Consider the following 21,672-nt stretch of genomic DNA (forward strand, 5'->3'; position numbering starts at 1 on the left):
CTTAATAAAATTACTCGCTTTCCTTACGTAGAACTTTATATTTTTGTTTGTGGTAGAAAGTAAGCGTGACTTATGTTTACTTGTTTACTAGGTGATATTCCATTTACTTGATCTACCCCGTATACGCATACGTATACTTATGCAACAAGTGGGTACATTCTACGATAAAATTATCGGGAATGTAATATAATTACAAGTAAACTCGTGCTTTTTAAAGTTCCGTAGATCGAATTTTAATAAACACAGTTAAATGTATTCCAATTTCATAAATATGATCCGTACGTGTCGTAATGCAAGCTATGTATATATATTGCAAAGAAAGGATTTTAAATATAAAATTGTGTTATGAATTTAACATCACAGAAGATTTCTTGGACGTAATTAACGATTATGATAACAAATTTTGTCAAGACCTTACAATGTATTTGTATGTAAATGTGTATTATAGCTTACAAATATTTTCTACAAACTCTGATATCAGAATGGTACAATGATGAAATCAGTTGCGAAATGCTGATTAAGTAAGTGTATTGAAAATGTTAGTAACATTGAAATAAGTATTTTATCTGTTTATTAGAGGTCAATAGTTTATAGTGTCATTACTGATAATGCAGAGGAAATCTCGAGGGGGTCTGATATTTTGCAGTATAAAAAAACGAAATATTAAAAGCTTGTAAGGCAACACGATAAATCCATTTATGATTTTTCCTCATATTTAAAAGTTACAACAGATTTTTGTTACACATCTTAATTGAACACTACTATTAGTATTAACAAAGATTCTATACTATTAAACAAAAAACGTTTTCCAAAGTATAGTTGAAATGTCTTGTGACTCGGAGCAATGTGTGCAAACAAGCTCTTGTGTTCAAATATTGCCCAAGGAAAACAAAAGAGACAAAACTCCACGCAGAAGAGACAAAGTAATGACTGGCCTTACACACGAATGTGGAGTTTTTGGATGCATTGCCGCAGGTGACTGGCCTTCCCAAATTGATGTCGCACAAGTGATTTGTCTAGGTAAACTCTAATGCGATTGTCACAGTTCATTTCTGCGGAAAACATCATTATTTATTACTAATATGTTTAATCGATATCTACTTAGGTTTAGTGGCATTACAACACAGAGGTCAAGAAAGTGCAGGCATTGTCACAAGCGAAGGTGTCTGTTCAAAATCTTTTCATGTCCATAAGGGTATGGGAATGATTAATAATATCTTTAACGATGAAAACATGAGAAAACTCAGTGGGAATCTCGGAATTGGTCACACTAGATATAGCACAAGCGCTGCAAGCGAGGAAGTTAATTGTCAACCATTTGTGGTTCATACTGCTCACGGAGCATTAGCGGTTGCTCATAATGGAGAACTCGTGAATACAGAATCATTGAGGAAAATGGTAACTAATTTTTAAAAGTGGTAAATAGCATTATAAAATCTATATTTACTTATGGGATCTAATTTATTACTAGGTATTAGGACGCGGAGTTGGTTTATCAACTTATTCGGATTCCGAGCTAATAACGCAGGCTCTCTGCTTGAACCCCCCTGAAGGCGAAGTAAACGGGCCAGACTGGCCAGCGCGTATAAAACATTTGATGCAATTAGCACCGTTATCGTATTCATTAGTAATTATGCAGAGAGATAAAATATATGGTGTTCGAGATCCTTATGGAAATCGTCCGTTGTGCCTTGGAAAAATTGTACCAATTGGTAATTTAGGTATGTTAATCGTTTCTAATAAAACACTAAATAAAATAAGAGAATCAATCTAACAGAATTGTTTTTGCAATAGGAGATGACTCGGACGAAGACGATGACGAAGCTGAAGGTTGGGTCATTTCGTCTGAGTCGTGCGGATTTTTAAGTATCGGAGCACGATACGTGCGCGAAGTATTTCCCGGAGAAATCGTAGAATTAACGCGCGAAGGCATTAAGACTATAGATATAGTCGATAGACCGAATAAAAAGCCTCAGGCTTTTTGCATCTTCGAATATGTTTATTTTGCGCGTAGCGACAGTATTTTTGAAGGTAGTATGTCTGAATGTAATAGAATAAAAACATATAGAAATCGACTTAATGTACACACAAATGATTCTTACATTATTGAATAGGACAAATGGTTTATTCTGTTCGTATGCAATGCGGACGAGAACTTGCTCTAGAATCGCCAGTACAAGCGGATATAGTTAGTTCTGTACCCGAGTCTGGGACTGCAGCAGCGCATGGCTATGCCAGAGCGGTAAATATCAAGATCCAGTAATTGCAATTAATTAATCCATTGAGACAAATGTGGGAATGCAACTCCGAAATATCTTTGCAGTCTCAAATACCGTTCGCGGAAGTGTTGTGCAAGAATAGATACGTTGGCAGAACTTTTATCCAGCCTAGTACACGGCTGAGACAACTGGGCGTCGCAAAGAAATTTGGGGCTTTATCGGAAAATGTAAAAGGAAGAAAGTTAATTCTTATAGATGACTCGATTGTTAGAGGAAATACGATTGGACCGATCATTAAGTTGCTGCGCGACGCAGGAGCAAAGGAAGTGAGTGTCTTTACCGATTATAATTATTATAGTTAATAGAAAATTTGTTAAGTTCTAAATCTTTTATTATTTTTTATTAGGTTCATATTAGGATAGCTTCACCTCCATTGAAATATCCTTGTTACATGGGAATTAATATACCGACGAGAGAAGAATTAATTGCTAACAAATTAGATAATGTGAAATTAGCTAAACATGTTGGTGCTGACAGTTTAACATACCTTTCAGTAGAAGGACTCGTGAAAGCTGTCAGATACGGTATGGATAATCGGGAAAGCAGTTACATTGGTCACTGTACAGCTTGTTTGACAGGGGAATATCCTGACGAGCTTCCTGCTGATTTGGATTGGTAAAAGAAAGAAATCGTTCTTATTGTATGCATAAAGCAAATTATATACATTTTTAAATCATTCACATTATTTTAGCATAAAATATGACATTCAACTCAATAAAACTTGTCACTTTACTATATATGTCTAATTTTAATTGAGTAATTATAGGTCAGTATATAATGTCCAAAAATACAGCAGTATTTCAAAATTAAGTTACGTTAGATCTACTAAAAATATAATGACAAAATTTGATTTCATTTTATAAGAAATTTAAGATTTTAAACAAATCAAGCACAAAAAATCTTCACTTCGTCATATGTAAATAATAAATTTGTAATGAAAGCACAATAAATAGTGTAACCAGTAATCATACATACATTTGTATGCTCATCTTTGTGCATGATATTCAATCCTTCGAGTTGTTCTTCTCAATATTTGTGATGCATTTATTATTCTAATCATTTTACATTGATTTCTAATTTTGTCCTTCTTTCTCTAATAAATCTGTATCCATCGATTCCTTATGTTTATATACAGCAAATGGATTATCCTCATCAGATTCAGACTCCAATGTTATGCCTTCAGATCTTTTTTGTTCTCTAATTCTCTGTTTTTCTAAATATGATTCCAATGCTTTTAGTCTATTATCTCTCATAGTCTTCCAGAATGAAAGTGCTAAAGAAACACATTCCAAATATTATAAATTGTACTGTAATACACAATTATTGTTATATTATTTAGTTTGGTTCATTTGATACCTTCTGCTTGATATTGAAATGGAATTCCTGCTTGTTTAAGTGTATCTAAATTTGGTATACACTCATTATGTTCAGAGTCCCCAAGAACCTCTGTTCTAGGCTTTATGAAAACTCTTCGCATTTTTAATGACTTCCTAGTCTTAGCAAAATATTTCAAATTCGGTGCAACGTCGAAAACAGGATCATTTACGGTAGGATTATCATCTTTTGTGAAAAACATATAAGTACCGCAATCATCTTCATAAGTACCCTCGTAAAACTGTAATCACCGAAGTCAATACAGAATTATGTTTCAATAATAATTTACACTTATCATCATTACCTTTCCATTGATTTGCATTATGGGATGTTCCGTATCTATGCCGATCATGTCCAATTGCAAATTTTTATCGCTAAGCACGTTACTATCAGTAAGTTCTTCAAATTCCACATATACGAGGATTTCTTCTTCATCTTCAGATACTTCATCATCAATTCCCATAACGATTATATAAATATATTCAACTGATATGAGAAAAAAATACGATTCAATATTTCGCGAATCCGCTTACAAAAAATCTAACCTCCGAGTTAAAGGAAATGATAAACTGTTTACGCATGCGCGAGATTCCATCGTGATTGATCAGGAGTTAAAATGACGTACGACAATCTACAATCATTCTGGAAACAGGCTTGACATCAGACCTGGCGTTACTCTGTTACCATACTGGCGACGGGCTTGGCACCAGCATCTGGAGGCAGATGGCGAGCAGTCTGCAGTCATTCTACTGCCAGATTGCCGTCAGATGCTGATGTCAGGGATTGGCGCATTCTGCAACCAGTCTACCGGTAGATCATGCAGTAGGCCTACCGAAATCCTGTCGTTTGCAGATTTGGCTGACTGGGTATATGCGAGTGTGGGATGTGGAAGAGGGTAAAATGTTTTAAATAATAATTCTGTTATGCGCAAGTATACAATAAAAATGTATTAGTATATTACATCAAAGCATACTTGATATCTTTTTAAATTATAGGCACTATGTCATTCTCATTAATATTCATTGCCATTTTGTATAGTGTCCTGCACAATCTCAAGTTTCGTATGAACTTTGCGAAGAAAATATTTGTATGTACAAAGTACATCTACTAGTTTATTAGAAAACAATAATGAAGATGAAAGATTAAGTAAACGTAACGAGATAAGTTCATAAGCCTCTACAGCTTCAAGAGAAAATACAAGTATGAACAGCAGAAGGTAATCTGTAGGATTTTCCTTCTTCTCAGTATATGTATACATTCACTTCATTCTTTTCTGTTTGAGCAAATGATTTCTTAATGCTCTCTGCTTTTCCTTGAAGGAACGTTTTACTTTCCCTTTTATTTTATGCTTTAACATTTGGAAAGCTTTCGTTTTCCTTTTCTCGCGATTTGTTTTACTACAAAGTGGATTCTGTCGTCCGTCCTTATAACCGAACCTTTCTCTTCCTTCTTGTCCTTTCTGTAATAAGAAGTAGAAAAATAAAAATTTATGCTAAAAGAAATAGGAAAGAAATATACTCGTATCCGAACAAACCTTGACAGACTCGATGCGAGCTTGCTTATCGTGCTTCCGCTTTTTGTAGATATTTTCTATGTCTGTCAATTTGACGAAATCTCCACGCTCCGCATCGGAAGGATGAGGTCTTTTCAAACTACGTTTAGTGTAAGTTACTTGTTGTTTTGCTAATTCCGCATCTATTTTCATAAAATCTTCGTCAGTCAATAAGCGTTCATTAGATACTAAAGTCGCTTTTTCTCTCTTCTCTGAAGTCTTAGCCTCCTTCTTCTTCTGCTTTGCTTCCTCTTGTTTCTTGAGTTTTAATCTCTTTTTCTCAATTTTTGATAATTTCTTATTTAGATTTTCGTTTGTAGTATCATCAGCTTTCGTATTTGTTTTACTTAATTCAGATTCAATTTTGTCGCCTGTTTTAATTTCCGTTTCTTCACATTTGTTAGATTCAATAACGTCATTACGGTTCTCTTCATTTTCATTGTCACTACCATCCTTATCATCGTCAATATTTTCACTGTCATCGCTATCGCCAGAATCATCCTCATCGTAATCTTCTTCCTCTTCCTCCTCCTCATCATTATTACCATCTTCATCACCAGAATTTACATCGATCCATTGATCGTCATCCTCCTGCAACCAGAATCCTAATGAAATCTTTTTTACAAAATTAATTGTGGAATGAATTATATGTTCACTTTTATTTACGTCATTGTCAACGTTAATGTCGATGACTTCTTGAGTGTCGTTATTTAATAAAACTTCAGCTCCGGGTACAAAATCAGTAGCAGACACTTGACCGTATTTTGGCGTTTGCAGAGTAACGATCGCTTCTGTAGGACGTCCTCTATCCTTTTTATGCAGCAATTCGGGCATTGAGACTCTGAACAAAGTGATTAACGACCGCGCAGCCATCATTACACTGCGTTCCTTATAGTGTTTGTAACGTGCCAAATCTTGTAATAAATCTGCGTTCATAACCAGAGGACAGCGTGTGCATACTTCCCTGATAGCGTTCAACCTACATTTAAAATAACGTCGTATTAATTATAAAAATATTTCACAAACGTCAATAAGTAAAAATATGTATTTACCCAATGGCCATCACGTCTGCGGAGTTTCGTTCCGTGACAAAATTGTTTGCCAGAGTTTTTAATACTGGTTCCAACACATCGGGCGGTACTAGTTCGTGAGAAGCCTGAGCGATAAACTGCAGAAGTTTCGTTACCTCTACGATCATTAAAATCAATGTATCATTATATATCATTATCTATAATAACAATTTTCGAACAACAAAATATAATACCTCTTTGATGTGGCTGTAAAAACCTTTGCAGATAAGGATAAAAATTTAGTAGAAACAAATTGTGCAGACCAATAAGTCTCGAAATCACATCCAATGTTAATAATTTAATCTCGAATCTGTCGTTATTCTTTTCCAATTGCTTAAACAGTTTTTCTGCAAAACCTTGCGGGTCGTGAATCAAGTGCAACGCTGAGAAATTAAATCCAGGTGGTTTCTTCGCTTTCTTCTTAGATTTCTAAAACATTTGGAATTTTAGATATGCGTACTATTAATAACTTGAATCAGCTCGCTGAATGCAACTTACTGCTAACGTTTGTTTCGCTTTCGCTAACTGCTTCTCGCGCTTTTTCGTTTTTTTATTCACTTTGTTAGCCATCATGATCTCTTTAATATTCGGTTCGCTGTCGCTATCACTGTCTTCTTTGCCCTCCTCTTCCGCGTCTGTGCCCAAGAAGAATTTTAAACAGGCAACCATGACTTTGGTCGCTTTGGCGAAACATCCTGTCGCGAGGACGTTCACGGTTTTCGCGTCGTTCCAAATATTTTTATTGTACAATTCGATCATGATATCCGCCGACATTTTCGCGGCCCTCACATTCGAATCTTTCAACATCGAAAACATAAAATTTTGCAGCGTCGTGTTAATCTTTGCATTCTTTTGCTTAGAGTTCACGTTTTTAATATCGTTTATGATATGCGTCTCGAGGAATTTCCTTAGATTTTTGTCTTGGCATCTCAAAAGTTCAAAGAACAAGCTCAAAAGCGCAGTAGGTTCCAACAGCGATTTGTTACGTAGTTGAATCAAAGCTTTACAAAACGTCTACAAAAGAAGAAAGAAACTTATTGTCACGCACATATAAAAGTTCGTATCATTTATTTAACACTTACTAAACGCATATCATTTTCAAGTACTGTGTTGTATGTTTGGAGTACGTCAATGATCTCTTGCGGAAACGACTCTAAAGCGTTTGGATAACAATGAGCCACCTATATTTAGAAAATAACGGATTAAAGTAAAATCGGAGGCTGTTTGCAAAAATGAAATAAATACGTGTTCACAAAGTATTTTATTTTCCTTAACAAAAATTCATAAATAAGTACAAAATTAAGACATAAGATCAGACAAATAATTTCGTATATTAAACCCGACGGTTTTGGCTATCACGAGGATGAAATCGTACGATACGCAACACTTGAATTTGGGTTCGTTTAAATTGTAATTCCCCACGACCGATAGTAGACCAAGTTGGCACATCGATGGAATTTGGGCGAGTAAATTAGCATTGATGTCGACCTTCTCAGCGAGAATCGCGCAAAATATAGCAATCATCCGAGATACTGGGAAGTTATAAGGACCGCAATGAACGTTCATCAACGTCTTTCTCTTACCAGGAGCTGTTTTCCTCCTCTTCAATTTTTGTTTCATGAACAGATATTTATCTTCCTTTGCAGAAATGTACGAGGCGAGGTACGATGCGATCAGCATGTACTTCGCGTAATATGGTAATTCGAAACTTAATGCCAGCCTGGTTGTCGATTCAATCTCTTTCGATAATTGATCTTGTTTTGTAAAATTATCAGAGCTAATTCGCAGGTAAATAACTTCTAAGTTCTCTTTAAAGATGGGTGAAATGTGTCTCCACAATAACGGAGTGTTATCACTATTAGACTGATTAGCTTCGACCGGTTCTATGTACTTTGAGAAGTTTACTTTAGCCATGTAACGAAGCTCGTTGAGGTCTCGACAGAATCGGAAGAATACAGAGAGATATAAATTCAGATAATTTCTGTAAAACGTATCCTCGTAACCGGGTGGCATGTATTTAAGCAAAATTTCAGTAAACTCGTTTCGTGTGTATTGAGGAAAATGAATCTTGATTGGTTCGTAAACACCTATTTTAACGCGAAACTTTTCCCACACTATATCGCTTATAAATATTACGCATACATTAACGCCTGACAATTCCCTGAGCTTTGAAAACGCCGGTAACAAACTAATAGCAAAGTTTCTCAGTTTATCACATTTATCGAGGACTATTACAATTGGGCGAGTATCTCTTGCAGCAATTTCCCTAAAATTTATTATGAAATCAGCAAAACTGTCGCACTTATGATTTGTCGAATCAGCGAGATTTGATGATAAATCAGCTAGTATATAGTCAAATATGTGCTTGGCGTTTACATGCTCTATGCAATTAATAAAAGCTACGTTGTGCTTCAAATAGGAAAGCATATTTTGTACTATTAAGGACTTTCCTGTGGCTACATGACCATAAATAAATATGCTATGCGGAATTGGTTCATCAAAATAGCCAATTAAAGAATATAGCTGTGCTATTACTTTTTTGCGGCATATGATCTTCCCATCGACATGTTCCAAATAATTATCCATAATTACTATTTTACTTTTAATTTTAACCAATTTGCAATAATATTAAAATAAATAAATACGTTCTTTTATTATTATACCTGTAAAGAAAAAACTCTCCTAACACTTGAAATTCTCATAATAAAGAAATTACAGACAATTGAAGACATACATGTAGTTCTTAGAATTATTTCATACCCATTGTACTTTGCATTATGAAACTCACCTGTGACAGAAAGGTGACTATTTCGTCAAGGCTTTTATTAAATTTGTTTGGCGTTAAACGAAATATTTCCAAAACAGACTTGTAATGTTGATGCTGCTGAAGAAACTGTAAAAAACATTTATATGAACAAGTTGTCAAACGCGGCGCATGAACACATGTATTAAAAACAAACTCACTTCTTCTTTATAAGATTCTGGATCGCGTTTGATAAGATTTTGCAACTGGGGAAGATTTTCCGGCAATTGATTGTTATGTCTCACCATTTTTCTACCTAATTTGACATAATAATTTTACAGTACACGTGCTTTGGTATAACCTGGATAATCAACTTCTACATTCGCAGTCAAACTTTACTGTACAAAGCATTACGGATGATATCTTGGTATAGTTAAAACGATTATAGGAGAAAAATCTTGTAGTCAAATATAAGGAATGAATATTCTCACTTTATACATACCATTTGACTTCTTTGGTAGACAATTACTTTATATACAAACATATGCACAGTGGTGCATATACATATGTGCGTGGTGCATATACGTATGTACAAAAAATTTTACCGCGCTTTGTTTAGAAGGAGAAATTAATCTTTATTGAATTTTTTATTGCAGCGTTGATGCTTATATATTATTATTATTTACATTTACCCACTATAACTATAAAAATAAATAGAACAGCTCATATTCGTGCGTTTATATCATTGTTATGTTGCTGTAGATCGAATAATAACGTGAGATAATTTAATAAAGAACAAATACATTTAAATCTATTTATGCTTTTTCCAACAATACATATTTATTTTCGTGGACTGAAAATGAATATAATATTATTTGATGGAAAAGGTTTGAATCCTCCAGAAATGTCCAGAAATTTCGATTGGGCTTGTAGTCGAACGCGATCTGCAAAACGTTTGCAGTCGATATTGAATTTCCAAGACGAGCGCAGGTGTATGATTCAGTATAACTTCGAGACGTATATAATTCTAAAATAAGGAATCAAGTGTTGAATTAATTTGTGGCTGAAATTAAAAGTTCACGATATTTCTACCCTATTTGTCGTCCCCTTGCAGAAAAACAATGTCAACGAAAGCTGATGAGGTAAGTCGATAAAAGAACTCGTTTGTACAAAATTTCTTACGATATAAATGCTGATAGATTTTTTATATGCAAAGTGATATATCAAAATGTGACGGCCTATAATGTTATCTACCGTTTCTTTCACTCAAGTGTATGTATAAAGGATTGAATATTTATAAATTATTCAACAACTGTGTTAAGTAGGATAGTGTTTATATAAGAAAGGTTGTACCATCACGGGTTAACCTAAACCTGCAGACATGATTTTTACAGTTAAAATTGGATATCGAAGAGTTTAATAATCTAATTGGCCATGCAAACCGTCAAAGGAGCAAGGATGTTCTGAGTCTTGAAATTCGGAGACTGCAAACGGAATTGACAAAGCTAATGGAGGAAACCAAAACGCCTAAGCCAAAACTGTCTAACGCAGTATCCAACTCTGCTCAAAAGTGTTATGAAGTTAAACTGAATAACTATGGTTGGGATCAAACAGGCACAACAGTGAAATTATATGTTACATTGAAAGATGTGCATCAATTACCGAAAGAAGCTGTGACCTGTAACTTTACTGAAAAATCTCTTGACCTCCATGTGTTTGGATTAAATAACAAGAATTACAGTTTAACAATTAACAATTTATGCGAGGACATAGATGCAGATAACAGTAATTTTAAAGTTAAAACTGACATGGTGATTATATCTCTTGCCAAGAAAGTTGCAAAGCATTGGTCAGATGTGACGGGAGTAGAGAAAAGAATCAAGGAATCAAAAACATCTTCTGTACCAGAAATGGATGACAACAGTGATCCAGGTGCGAGTTTGATAAATCTAATGAAGAAGATGTACCAGGAAGGAGACGATGAAGTTAAAAAGTTAATGGCTAAAGCATGGACTGAGAGCCAAGAAAAAAAAGCAGCTGGACTGTCAGACTCTTAATATTTTTATTTTTATACATACTTAAGTTTATTTGATAGGTTGCCAATGTACAAAATAAACTTAGATGTAAAAGTACTAGACACATGTTTTATATAAAATTATATATTATAGATTTTACTACTTCCTTCTTCAGAATAATTTATGTTCTCAGGCCTAGTACATGTTTCAAAGGTAGCACATTTGTTAATGAATAATAAAATATAGCTATTTTGGTCATTTAAAATTTATATATTTCAATCTTATTGCATAATTACAATAACATTAAAATTTCTTTACGTTTATTGTGGTTGATTCAAATTTATAATTTAGTACGTCTTTTNATCCGTTTAATATATTATTATATTTTCATTTCTGGGAGATTAATCCCCCGAAAAATATTTTCAATCCTGAAATTTGTTCAATTGTGCGTTTTTCTTTCGTAAAACTATTCCATCATCAAGAAGTACACAATACAATCAATACAAACAGACTAATTAAGGGCTACTTTGCATGTTACATGATTTTGCTTCCAGTAATAATTAAAGCATGATCAACATATTGGACTAACTCTTACGAGTGTAGCTTAGGATTGTATATGTATAATTCTTGAAATATGAAACTAATTGTTAAAACAAGAAATAAGCCATTTTTAGAATGGCACGACAACAAATATTTACTAGATATTATGTACACTGAGAAAGATTGCAACAAAAAAGCCGTATACATATATTCTTTGGATTATAATTTGCATTTAACAAGTGTTGATTTGAATACAGCATACTCCAATGTAAACTATAGACTTGTCGAAAAATAAATATGCATTTGAAACAATGTATATTTTTTGTTGTAGTTTTTAGACTGTTTATGCTCTCTTAACGATAAGGCCATGAAGTTATAAATTATCTCATTATGTAATACCATCGATTAAAGATTATCAAAATTCAGTATAATCCAAAGTTAGGTGTAGCTGATACTAACAACAAATCCTAATTTAATCGCTTATCAGTTGTAGAAATAGTAATTCTATGAGGAGACTACGTGTTTAGTTACAATTTTATATATTGATACGGATATTTAGTTACAAATAAGAATCGTATCACAGTGTGTGAATGTTTATATAACAATAGGTAACAGAAGACAGTTTTTCAATGCCACATTCAAAATTTGTTTCCTTTATGATTACTATTTGTCCTCGCAATGAATAAAATCTTACAGTAGTTAAGATTCACTCAAATCTCAATGACATCCTGCTTTGTCAAAACAGAGAGGAATATAAACGAAAGAAGTTACTATTACCACTGAAGTAACTATTTAGCTGTAAATTATTAAAATTGCATACTCCTGCATATATAAATAATTGGAAGCATATAACAATTATGTATATAAAATATTATGAACAAAATACACAGTGTAGAGAAAAAGAACACGACTTAACGAGCTAAGATTTGAATACATATTTTTCATTCTTTTGACCACAGTTCTACCCAGTCGGACTGTTAACTCTTTGGCATACTTCAACATTGTTCGACACCTACGGGAGGTTTCGCATTCATGTATTACCGTAAACTTTGGCGCTTTATTTGTATGCCAAGCAGTCAACAAAATAAAATTACTTATATTTGAAATCAGAAGTTGTTAAAGCTCTATCATATAATATTTCTTAGGATTTCTTATGTGAGAATATGTTAACATTTATATTCTCACAAACATATAAAATTGGTAAATTTTATATAAAGATGAATTACGATATGCGTCAACATATTATATTGAATATCGTAGTGAACTGTCGAAATAAAAATGTATAAAAAGGATTCTTTTATATACATATATGTATATTACCCAAGATAGAATAGAAGTGTAATTTTACCTCAGTAAATGAAATTTGATAAAAAAATCAAATATAATCTGAAGCATGAGTCGTTATTATTTCTGTACATATATCATGAGTGTCCCGGGCACTTAATACGACATTAAAACGTCTAAAAATAATGGAATCATTAGATAAAATAACAAAAGATATAGTCTTTGGTTCAGAAACAAAAGCTCGGTTATAATCAAGCTCTGAATGGCAAGATATCTTTCTAAATGGCAAGATATCTTCCTAAGTGGCAAGCTATCTAATTGATTTATCAAAGAGATAGCTTTCACTCTAAGTAGAAGGAATACTTGAAAGTTGAACTTCGTGACTAGATGCGTGGAAAGCATCACTCATAACGTTTCGTGTTTGTTGCATTAAATGTTCAATGTCATTTGTACTCAGTCCCTCCGTGGATATCGGCGGTAATATCGTTATAATAACTCGCCCTTTGGACAATCAGTGAATTAATGTTTATTACAAACGTCTATGTTTAGAACAGAAGGGAGAACTTACCAGAATCAAATCTCTTTTCTTTTGAAGATAAGAAATAATAGGATGAAAACACGACGGGTAATATGGGTAATTGGGAATTGACTGCGACGTGAAAGGCACCCTTCTTGAATGGATGAATGTAACCAGTATTGTGTCTGGTACCTTCAGGGAATATCCAAAGTTTTATCTACAAAAAAAGAATATACATATGTATGTACGTGAACATGCGAATACTAATAATGTATTAGATGTACTTTTATAATTTTTTCATGTTAGACCATATTACCTTCTTGTCTTTAATATGTTCTGTAGCATCATTAATAACTGAGCGAGCCTTCTCTGAATTCATTCTATCTATAAATATCAGTCCGCAAAGCCAAGCGGCTAAACCAAAAGGCCATGCATAAAAAATCTCTTTCTTTCCCACCGCCGTACACTTGTCCATTACTGGCCATATTTGAAACATCCCCATTATATCTAAAGAACTTTGATGATTCGCTACTATTATGCATGCTCTCTCTTGCTCTAAATGCTCTCTTCCCCTTAATTCCCATCGTACTCCCAGAAAATTAGTAAGGCAGGAACATACAGAGGAAGCTAGTCTAGAATTATATATCATAATTTGTAACTCATCATTAATCCGGATTAGTAAAAAGCAAAATAAAATCTGTTACGGTAGTAACAAAATTATTGTAAATGATGGAATTTCTATGTTACAGTTATATAATCTTTTCCCATAAATTGCCAATCATTTTCTTTAACGTTACGTAAAAAATATTCGTAGCCAAACAAATCGGAAGAATTATTCTTATATGTATGTACGTGAACATGCGAATACTAATAATGTATTAGATGTACTTTTATAATTTTTTCATGTTAGACCATATTACCTTCTTGTCTTTAATATGTTCTGTAGCATCATTAATAACTGAGCGAGCCTTCTCTGAATTCATTCTATCTATAAATATCAGTCCGCAAAGCCAAGCGGCTAAACCAAAAGGCCATGCATAAAAAATCTCTTTCTTTCCCACCGCCGTACACTTGTCCATTACTGGCCATATTTGAAACATCCCCATTATATCTAAAGAACTTTGATGATTCGCTACTATTATGCATGCTCTCTCTTGCTCTAAATGCTCTCTTCCCCTTAATTCCCATCGTACTCCCAGAAAATTAGTAAGGCAGGAACATACAGAGGAAGCTAGTCTAGAATTATATATCATAATTTGTAACTCATCATTAATCCGGATTAGTAAAAAGCAAAATAAAATCTGTTACGGTAGTAACAAAATTATTGTAAATGATGGAATTTCTATGTTACAGTTATATAATCTTTTCCCATAAATTGCCAATCATTTTCTTTAACGTTACGTAAAAAATATTCGTAGCCAAACAAATCGGAAGAATTATTCTTATACAATAAGCATATTATATATTTAACGATCGTATGAGATGTAAAAAATAATTTTACAACTTATATCGATTTTTTCCATTACGTGTTTTAAACAATATTTCCAGGGTAGTTGTGACGAGTTATTCAAATAAACTACCACCACTTGATGCATCGTACACACTATACCATCATCGTTCAATAAATTTGTTCTACAGTACGTTGCTAATAAATGTCTATTAATTAATAAAAATAAGATAACAGAACAATTATACATTATTGAAACATCAAAAAGAATGAAAGTAAGACACGAGAGAGTGGTAAAATCGCAGGGAAAGATTTGGTAGTTTCAAAATTGGAATTGATCACTAACATGAAATTCTTCACGTTCCACGGTCGTAGCATCATAATTGGAAGCAGGGCGATTGAATTCATCATCACGTATCCGTAGTACAAGAGAAACTTGAAATAGTAACGAAATGTCCTGCTCATTTCGTAGAGAAATGGCAACACAAGGATAAAACCGACGAGGATCACTTCGAAACAAGACGGTGCCATCTTTTATAGCGGCAAAGGGCGGATCACTAAACTAACACGCAGTGAGCGTATATTATGTATATCTGCTTTGCACCACACAGCCGGGATCACTTTTAAGCTTACTCGTCCTATTTCGTGATCTTATAAGGTTTTCCGTGATGTTAAACAGTAATGACATATGATTAAACCCCCTCTATCCATTTTCCGCCTACCTCGTCGTTTTATTCGCGTAGAATACATACAATAGCATACAATGAAGCTATTCTGCCGTGTCTCCCGCACGGCACACACGCTCTCAGTCTGTCGATAATGCCCCACACATTTTTGTCACACTCTTTTGTGTTAGCATTCCTATCTAGCAATCAGTACCACGCCTATCAATTATTTTAATTCGTTCCCAATGCGAACTCTGTTCTTAGTGGAGTTAAGTCGATATTATCTGTCAATGGACAACAATAATATATCTATGCCATACACAGAAGCACTGTAACCTACACACTTATCATGGTTTATAAGTATTATGTATAGATAGTATTTAATTGAAAGAACTTATCGCGCTTCAGAATGATCCATTTCAATTCCATTTTATATTACCATAGTTTAAGGGTGAGACACCCTTGTAATCAGAACCGTTCTTAGCGCCGGACAAACAGGGCATTTGCCCCGATCACTTGCCCCGGCACTTATTCTTATAAAAAAACTGCAGGTTTTGATGTAAGTGATCATTTGAAAAATAACTTTCAAATTTAAATATACTGAATTAATAGACTGCTGAGGTATTTAGTATCGAATTGTTGTTTGCTATCTCGAGTATATGTTTATAACAGAAGTTTAGAGAAAATCGAAATTCATTTGATAATTCTAATTCCAGCTCTTTTAAAAGGGATAAATTTTTTTGTATAATTTCTAGCAGACGGTTCTCGAAATAAATTAAATAAGTAGAAATGAGTCGAATAATAAACACATGCATTTTAGCATCTTGTGAAAATATACATTCCATCTTAAATTATAGAGCTTTAAAACACTATTCAATTGCGAACATTATGATTTTGTATTACAATAAGCTTATGAGCTTTTTGTAAATAGATATTATTACACGGAGCTGGTAATTTAGCGTACGTCTTTTCATGCCGATTTGAATTTCGATTGTAGTAATTTCGATAGATTGCGCGGGAAGTATAACAAGTTCCATTGCAGTTTAAAACACGATAATGATCTTTTGTCGTCTCTGTTGCACGTTCCTTATAGGTTAGTTCTGAGGTTTTGCATTACTCTCGTAACTAATAATCGTATAGAATTTAAGGTCGTGATGTGAAATATATATATCTATTGTTCAGCTTTGTATAAGGAGTATATTAAAGTTGATGTGGATATAAAACTTTTCAAAATCGTTACTATATGTATTGGGTATGTATTCATTTGCTTAGTATCCTATTGTATGACCATTCAAAGAAAAAATTACAATCCTGAGTTTGAACAGATCATAAACGCGTGTTTGGACTGAAGTAGAAGAAATTTCATACATAGAAAATTAAGAATTTAGAAATATGAAGCCAACGCACTCAAGAGAAGACGTGAAAAATACAATATTAGCATTGTTATTGAGTCGCAAAGGGGGATGTACCTTGAGGCAATTAAATATTGATTATGAGGAAGCAGAAAATGAACAGATACCATGGAAAGAATTTGGTTATTCCTCTTTGTTAGGATACATCTATTCCATGTCAGATGTTGTCCAAATAGATAAAAATAATATATTAAGAGGCATCCCTACTGAAAAGTCCAAACATATTAGTAAGTTTGTAACTGAACAAAAAAGTCAACCTCCAAAGGGAAGATCGTACAGAAGTCGGTATTATGCTAGTGCTATTGTTTATACCAGAACTCTGATACCACCACAGGCATTAGAAGAGATAATTGATCTCATTTATAAGTATCCAGATGGCGTAAAGAAACAATATGTTTTTGAACAGTTACAGTTGTATACACCAAAACTAAACATAACAATGAAGGACATGGAAGAGCAGTTTAACAAGTTCCGTTCTAGAATTCGCCAAGACTCTAATATGGTTTATCCAGTTAAAGGTGTTCAGAAGTGTGATTATTCAACACAAATTACAAATAATACTGCTCCTTCCAAATCTGTTGTTATTACTGCAGCTGGATACGAAGACCATATTCAAAATTATGACGATACTGATATTTTCGAGTTTGTTCCTGCTTCAAATCTACGTAATTCTAGTCATTTAACATCAAATGCTGAATCTACCTCTAGTTTCATTAAGAGAACTATATCTAAGTCTCCAGACAAATGTAAGAAAGCTACAACAGAAACAGAAGCACCATCTGGTATATATAATGTATATATGGACGCCAATGGGTCTGTACAGGTAGAAGTTAATGATAGAAAGAAGGATGAGGAAGAGCCTGTACTTGATAACGATAATCAGATTATTATAAATGAAAGACTTAAATATCGTTTGAAGAAACTTGCTGAGAAATATCCTGATGGTATTTGGTGTGCTGACTTGCCAGCCAAGTATATGGAAGAGTATGGCTATCAGTTGCAGTACACAGAACTTGGTTTTACTAGCGTTAGAGAATTCATATCATACTTATCAGATATTTTTTACGCCATTCAGTTACAAGGTACAGGAGATTTTAAACTATACTCTGCTAAAAAAGATATGTCTGCCTTTAGAATAAAGGAGATGAAGAGTCACGATTCGGAGGATGAAGAAGCTGTGCCATCGAAACTGGTAAAAATGATTTATTTAAATTTAAAGGTGCACATATTGTACTATTGATAATTATCAACTGATATTACATTTTTAGACACTCAGTACCTCAGAAGCGATCGTGCCAGAAGAAGTAATGGGTATTGGGGATCGCATCAATTATATAAAGCCTAAAAACATTGTATTAGGAGGAACTAAGTTCTTAGAAGTTTTTGTAGTTGAAGTTTTCACGCCCACATTTTTTTGGGTACAGCTTCGTAAAAAGATAAATAAATTTAAAGAAATGATGACCAATTTAGAGTATGTATAATTAAGATGCATAATTATATTATATACGATCAAACGGGTAAACAAACAAAAATTGTCTTTGTAGCAATTTTTATACTCAGAATTTTGCGAAATATTTGATTCCACCAATTGTATTAGAGAAAGGTTTAAATTGTGCTTGTAAATACAATGGCAAGTGGCACAGGGCTATCGTTGAACACGTCACATCGGATTTTTCAATTACAGTAAGTATACTTTTGGTCAGTATACTGGTACATAGTGTAATGCGATAAGCATGGCTAATGATTTCTTAAAGGTAATGTTTTATGACTACGGTACACTAAAAATATGTTCCCGGAATGAAGTCTATTATTTGCATAAAAAGTTTTCCGATTTACCAGCACAAGCAATTCCCTGCGGTTTAGTTAATGTAATGCCACGAAAAGGAACCAAGTGGTCTCGCGTAGTTACCCATAAATTTGCATTAAGAACGAATAACATCCCTTTAGTAGCTACAATTGCGTCAGTTAGTCCGGAGGTAAGAGATTCGTTTAAATTTACATACGTATTTTAAATTATATTTTAACTACGACTGGTTAATTAGCGAGAGTCTTGCAATAAAAGGAACACAGGTGTGTGCGACAAAATGTAATTCTACTTAAGTTATTCGCATTTTAATTATTTCTTCTCTTTTAATTAGATGAACAAGGTTGATATGAATAATCTTTTGTTATACACTGAAGAGAATTTGGTAAACCATCCACACATATGTTATGAAGAAGAGGAACCTGTTAAGTTGGTCAAGGAGAAACAACAAACAAATCATCGAGAGATCATTAATGCACCCTTAATATCACCGCAAAGTATTTTAGATGATACAGCTTTCAAACCCTCGTCGGAATCGGCATTACGCGACAGATATAAAATGTTGTCACCAGAAGACAATGTTAAAAATCAGAATCTTCCGTCGCTTCACTTGTTTAGATATAACAGGAATAATACCAATCCATTCTTGCAAGATGAACAGTCTGTATACGATATAAGCCCTCAAGAATTTATGCAATTGTGGAACGATAATTTGGTAGTACTAACGCAAATAAGCGGGACGCTTAGCCTGTTGTTCAATAAACTGAATTCAGCGAAAGATGAAGATATTCTAAATAAAGTAAAAAGTATACTCTCAAATGCTTACAGCCAAATACCAATTTGCACGGATCCTATGAATACAGGCGTTGCAAACATTTGCAGAGATACAATTTCTTCAATCAGTTCTTATCTCTCGAAAACAAATTTCAATGAGACTAAGACACCATTATTCTCTACGTGTTCTAATAACAATAATAATTTTAGTGGATATACTGTTCCCGTTCAAAACAGTAAAATTCAGGAAGCGACTGAATATCCTAATTGGACGAATAATAATTATTTTATACCTGGGAATGATTTTGTTATACCGAATCATCAAAACTGGGAAGCTGAAAAGTTTGGCCAAGGCAAATTCAGTATGGACGTGCAAAATTATCTTACAAATAACAGTATCGAACTTTTTACACGCACAGAGAAACCTGTGGATAGTAATACATATTTTAAGGAAACTAATCCGTTTAGACTTAGTCTATCGGATACATTACAAATCACTGAGAAAGAAGATAATTCATGTAAAAATCGCGAACCCATCATTTACGATGTGATAAATATTGAGAATCGTACCAATAGTCCGTATGTAAATGGAAATATAAACGGGAATGGTATATCATCCAAAGGGAACGAATATTTGAAGTTGCAGCCTACGAATAATGATGAAAGGAATAATTCAGTTGCAAGGTATACTATGGATCAGAGCCGAAGTTTAGAAGATATTACGAGAGCAATGTCCAACATCTGTATCAGTGATCAACGTTTGCCGGATAGCAGTATTCCTAAAAATAACAACCACTGTTTACCAACATCAAAGGATTTTATCAGCAGTTACGATTTACAAAGCAAAAAACAGGGACCCATTTTTGTTGACACCTTTAACTCGAGGCAATCTGCGCCTAATCAGAATGGTCCAATGTTGGTAACTACGAACAGTTTTGTATATCCTATGTCAAGGAAGAATAAAACTATCAATGATGGGTATCGGACTTCTATGTCTACTTCTCACCCATTGTGCAATTCACTCGCAATTGTAAAATCCAATAATGTCCCACAATACAATCAGAAGTTAATGGTGAAAAAGTATAATGAAATGGGTAGCGTGTTTGAAGAGAAAAATAAAGTGAGCAAAGATAGCTGCCAAGTGTTGGATTCAAAGAAGTGGACTTCAGACAACTGGATTCCAGTTCAGCCCATATCGCAAAACAAGGCAAATATATCTGATAATAACAAACAACAAAATAGTATACAAGCAGGACAAGACTCGTCAAATGTTCATTTAGATAATATGGGTATACAGACTATGTATGCGAAACAGTGCAATTTAAATAGCGTTGCAGACTCATCAAAACATTTATCCTTAAATGCCAAACTATATTTTCAAGTAGTTGGTACGTTTCAACCCTTTTAAAAATAATAATTAATTAATATCATCGTAGACATGATTCTGTACAATTTCTGTAGAACTACAAACGGATATAGTTCACATATTCCATTATCTGGATGAAGGATGGTTATTATTAGACGAATTTGTTGACAAGTTCACGCAATTTACAACGAGCTGGTACCTGCTTAACGAGTTAAGAGGATATAATATGTCTATCAAATTTGAGGAAATTGACCGAACTAAGAATTCAATAGAACTTTTGACAACTAACAAGTAATCATTATGTATTTTTTACTCAGGAAATAATATGTTCATTTACTCAATAATCAACATAACAATTTACCTTTTACAGTACGATATTGAAACCAACGCGAGATATATTAAATGGCGTAACTAAATTATATTTAATGTCACTGGAATCTGTTATACAATCACTACATACGCTGAGAATCATTTCGTATGACGATGTCAATGCCATATTTATGTATGAAAGATTTCTGAGCAACTCGGTTGCATATGAAATATGGGTACATATTATTGTTGAATTAAAAATGTATTTGTATAAGTTACTGTTGAATAATGAGTTTTTTTTGTTCTTTTTTTAGTTGGTCGTGAACACTTACAAACAGTTAAAATGTGCCGTTGAACAACTTTGATACCTATGCAGTAATAATTACATGAGCTGTGGATGTACTTAATGTTAGTAATTAACATGACTAAAACATTCTAAAATGCTTACCTTCAGATTTTTTTACATATCTGAAGGACAGACTGAAAGTAATCTCCTACTTTTAGAGAAATAATGTTTATTT

General features: G+C 33.6%; 9 protein-coding genes across 15 annotated transcripts in view; 4 read left to right on the forward strand and 5 right to left on the reverse strand.

Moving 5' to 3' along the window:
- Positions 1-3,016, forward strand: part of LOC108629226 (amidophosphoribosyltransferase) — a 4,168-nt gene extending 1,152 nt beyond the window's left edge. For 2 of the 3 annotated variants that reach the window (XM_026817121.1, XM_026817120.1), the window contains exons 2-8: positions 820-1,020; positions 1,106-1,398; positions 1,472-1,721; positions 1,795-2,031; positions 2,115-2,242; positions 2,324-2,545; positions 2,626-3,016. In XM_026817121.1, coding sequence (XP_026672922.1) covers positions 825-1,020; positions 1,106-1,398; positions 1,472-1,721; positions 1,795-2,031; positions 2,115-2,242; positions 2,324-2,545; positions 2,626-2,898 — 1,599 coding nt within the window. In that variant the 5' untranslated portion in view covers positions 820-824 and the 3' untranslated portion in view covers positions 2,899-3,016. Of the gene's footprint in view, positions 1-236; positions 1,021-1,105; positions 1,399-1,471; positions 1,722-1,794; positions 2,032-2,114; positions 2,243-2,323; positions 2,546-2,625 lie in introns of those variants that run through there. The other variant, XM_018031774.2, reaches the window with a different exon arrangement.
- Positions 1-3,346, reverse strand: part of Paics (PAICS bifunctional enzyme) — a 7,788-nt gene extending 4,442 nt beyond the window's left edge. Inside the window, exons 1-3 of the mRNA XM_018031776.2 lie at positions 3,255-3,346; positions 2,767-2,878; positions 941-1,052 (exon numbers count right to left, since the gene is read on the reverse strand). The gene's annotated coding sequence lies outside the window, so the exon portion shown is untranslated. The remainder of the gene's footprint in view (positions 1-940; positions 1,053-2,766; positions 2,879-3,254) is intronic.
- LOC108629204 (general transcription factor 3C polypeptide 6) lies at positions 3,300-4,224 on the reverse strand. The gene is made up of 3 exons (XM_018031695.2): positions 3,958-4,224; positions 3,636-3,894; positions 3,300-3,552 (listed from the first exon to the last, which is right to left on the reverse strand). Exons 1-3 carry the CDS (start codon positions 4,114-4,116, stop codon positions 3,353-3,355), a joined length of 618 nt encoding a protein of 205 aa, XP_017887184.1. The 5' UTR covers positions 4,117-4,224; the 3' UTR covers positions 3,300-3,352.
- A 521-nt stretch (positions 4,225-4,745) lies between these two features.
- Mys45A (SDA1 domain containing protein Mys45A) lies at positions 4,746-9,844 on the reverse strand. 2 transcript variants are annotated; one of them, XM_018031873.2, is made up of 10 exons: positions 9,521-9,844; positions 9,240-9,334; positions 9,064-9,168; positions 7,358-7,456; positions 6,774-7,289; positions 6,470-6,704; positions 6,258-6,393; positions 5,872-6,184; positions 5,188-5,796; positions 4,912-5,112 (listed from the first exon to the last, which is right to left on the reverse strand). In XM_018031873.2, the coding sequence occupies exons 2-10, from the start codon at positions 9,324-9,326 to the stop codon at positions 4,912-4,914; spliced, it is 2,301 nt and encodes a 766-aa protein (XP_017887362.1). In that variant the 5' UTR covers positions 9,327-9,334; positions 9,521-9,844. The 2 variants fall into 2 exon arrangements, with proteins under 2 accessions (XP_017887363.1, XP_017887362.1); XM_018031874.2 differs by lacking the exon at positions 9,521-9,844 and having other exon boundaries at positions 4,746-5,112; positions 9,240-9,326.
- On the reverse strand, positions 7,518-9,155 carry Orc5 (origin recognition complex subunit 5). Its single transcript, XM_026817124.1, has 2 exons — positions 9,064-9,155; positions 7,518-8,938 (listed from the first exon to the last, which is right to left on the reverse strand). The coding sequence occupies exon 2, from the start codon at positions 8,859-8,861 to the stop codon at positions 7,575-7,577; it is 1,287 nt and encodes a 428-aa protein (XP_026672925.1). The 5' UTR covers positions 8,862-8,938; positions 9,064-9,155; the 3' UTR covers positions 7,518-7,574.
- A 127-nt stretch (positions 9,845-9,971) lies between the features above and the next one.
- Positions 9,972-11,187, forward strand: LOC108629221 (calcyclin-binding protein). Of its 3 annotated transcripts, none has more exons than XM_018031766.2 (3): positions 9,972-10,160; positions 10,235-10,290; positions 10,398-11,187. In XM_018031766.2, the coding sequence occupies exon 3, from the start codon at positions 10,527-10,529 to the stop codon at positions 11,073-11,075; it is 549 nt and encodes a 182-aa protein (XP_017887255.1). In that variant the 5' UTR covers positions 9,972-10,160; positions 10,235-10,290; positions 10,398-10,526; the 3' UTR covers positions 11,076-11,187. The 3 variants fall into 3 exon arrangements, with proteins under 3 accessions (XP_017887255.1, XP_017887254.1, XP_017887253.1); XM_018031765.2 differs by having other exon boundaries at positions 10,413-11,187; XM_018031764.2 differs by lacking the exon at positions 10,235-10,290 and having other exon boundaries at positions 9,975-10,160; positions 10,413-11,187.
- Positions 11,188-12,450: 1,263 nt separating this feature from the next.
- On the reverse strand, positions 12,451-16,048 carry Agpat1 (1-Acylglycerol-3-phosphate O-acyltransferase 1). Of its 2 annotated transcripts, none has more exons than XM_018031848.2 (4): positions 15,544-16,048; positions 14,295-14,610; positions 13,426-13,591; positions 12,451-13,358 (listed from the first exon to the last, which is right to left on the reverse strand). In XM_018031848.2, exons 1-4 carry the CDS (start codon positions 15,579-15,581, stop codon positions 13,204-13,206), a joined length of 675 nt encoding a protein of 224 aa, XP_017887337.1. In that variant the 5' UTR covers positions 15,582-16,048; the 3' UTR covers positions 12,451-13,203. The 2 variants fall into 2 exon arrangements, with proteins under 2 accessions (XP_017887337.1, XP_017887336.1); XM_018031847.2 differs by having other exon boundaries at positions 15,168-16,016.
- Positions 16,049-16,197: 149 nt separating this feature from the next.
- Positions 16,198-18,919, forward strand: LOC108629273 (tudor domain-containing protein 5). Its single transcript, XM_026817114.1, has 5 exons — positions 16,198-16,738; positions 16,812-18,090; positions 18,167-18,369; positions 18,443-18,581; positions 18,653-18,919. The coding sequence occupies exons 2-5, from the start codon at positions 16,879-16,881 to the stop codon at positions 18,908-18,910; spliced, it is 1,812 nt and encodes a 603-aa protein (XP_026672915.1). The 5' UTR covers positions 16,198-16,738; positions 16,812-16,878; the 3' UTR covers positions 18,911-18,919.
- An 11-nt stretch (positions 18,920-18,930) lies between these two features.
- On the forward strand, positions 18,931-21,666 carry LOC108629219 (uncharacterized). Its single transcript, XM_018031761.1, has 5 exons — positions 18,931-18,968; positions 19,037-20,864; positions 20,938-21,133; positions 21,213-21,387; positions 21,466-21,666. The coding sequence occupies exons 2-5, from the start codon at positions 19,037-19,039 to the stop codon at positions 21,514-21,516; spliced, it is 2,250 nt and encodes a 749-aa protein (XP_017887250.1). The 5' UTR covers positions 18,931-18,968; the 3' UTR covers positions 21,517-21,666.
- Positions 21,667-21,672: the final 6 nt, after the last annotated feature.

This window comes from Ceratina calcarata, unplaced genomic scaffold (assembly GCF_001652005.2).
Source record: "Ceratina calcarata isolate Rehan_Ccalc_2016 unplaced genomic scaffold, ASM165200v1 scaffold557.2, whole genome shotgun sequence".
NCBI classification, from domain to species: domain Eukaryota; kingdom Metazoa; phylum Arthropoda; class Insecta; order Hymenoptera; family Apidae; genus Ceratina; species Ceratina calcarata.

Coding starts and splice junctions, on each gene's coding strand:
- LOC108629204 (XM_018031695.2), bottom strand. CDS start 4,116: ATGGGAATTGATGATGAAGTATCTGAAGATGAAGAAGAAATCCTCGTA. Junction 3,895..3,957: donor TAATGCAAATCAATGGAAAG/GTAATGATGATA, acceptor CGGTGATTACAG/TTTTACGAGGGTACTTATGA. Junction 3,553..3,635: donor ATTTCAATATCAAGCAGAAG/GTATCAAATGAA, acceptor GTGTTTCTTTAG/CACTTTCATTCTGGAAGACT.
- Orc5 (XM_026817124.1), bottom strand. CDS start 8,861: ATGGATAATTATTTGGAACATGTCGATGGGAAGATCATATGCCGCAAA.
- Mys45A (XM_018031874.2), bottom strand. CDS start 9,326: ATGGTGAGACATAACAATCAATTGCCGGAAAATCTTCCCCAGTTGCAA. Junction 7,457..9,063: donor TAGTCACCTTTCTGTCACAG/GTGAGTTTCATA, acceptor TTCTAAATATAG/GTGGCTCATTGTTATCCAAA. Junction 5,113..5,187: donor CTCGCATCGAGTCTGTCAAG/GTTTGTTCGGAT, acceptor TTCTTATTACAG/AAAGGACAAGAAGGAAGAGA.
- LOC108629221 (XM_018031764.2), top strand. CDS start 10,140: ATGTCAACGAAAGCTGATGAG. Junction 10,161..10,412: donor TGTCAACGAAAGCTGATGAG/GTAAGTCGATAA, acceptor TGATTTTTACAG/TTAAAATTGGATATCGAAGA.
- Agpat1 (XM_018031847.2), bottom strand. CDS start 15,352: ATGGCACCGTCTTGTTTCGAAGTGATCCTCGTCGGTTTTATCCTTGTG. Junction 14,611..15,167: donor TGGAACGTGAAGAATTTCAT/GTTAGTGATCAA, acceptor ATATAATTCTAG/ACTAGCTTCCTCTGTATGTT. Junction 13,592..14,294: donor AACATATTAAAGACAAGAAG/GTAATATGGTCT, acceptor CTTTTTTTGTAG/ATAAAACTTTGGATATTCCC.
- LOC108629273 (XM_026817114.1), top strand. CDS start 16,879: ATGAAGCCAACGCACTCAAGAGAAGACGTGAAAAATACAATATTAGCA. Junction 18,370..18,442: donor GAAATGATGACCAATTTAGA/GTATGTATAATT, acceptor TTGTCTTTGTAG/CAATTTTTATACTCAGAATT. Junction 18,582..18,652: donor CATCGGATTTTTCAATTACA/GTAAGTATACTT, acceptor GATTTCTTAAAG/GTAATGTTTTATGACTACGG.
- LOC108629219 (XM_018031761.1), top strand. CDS start 19,037: ATGAACAAGGTTGATATGAATAATCTTTTGTTATACACTGAAGAGAAT. Junction 20,865..20,937: donor ACTATATTTTCAAGTAGTTG/GTACGTTTCAAC, acceptor CAATTTCTGTAG/AACTACAAACGGATATAGTT. Junction 21,134..21,212: donor GAACTTTTGACAACTAACAA/GTAATCATTATG, acceptor TACCTTTTACAG/TACGATATTGAAACCAACGC.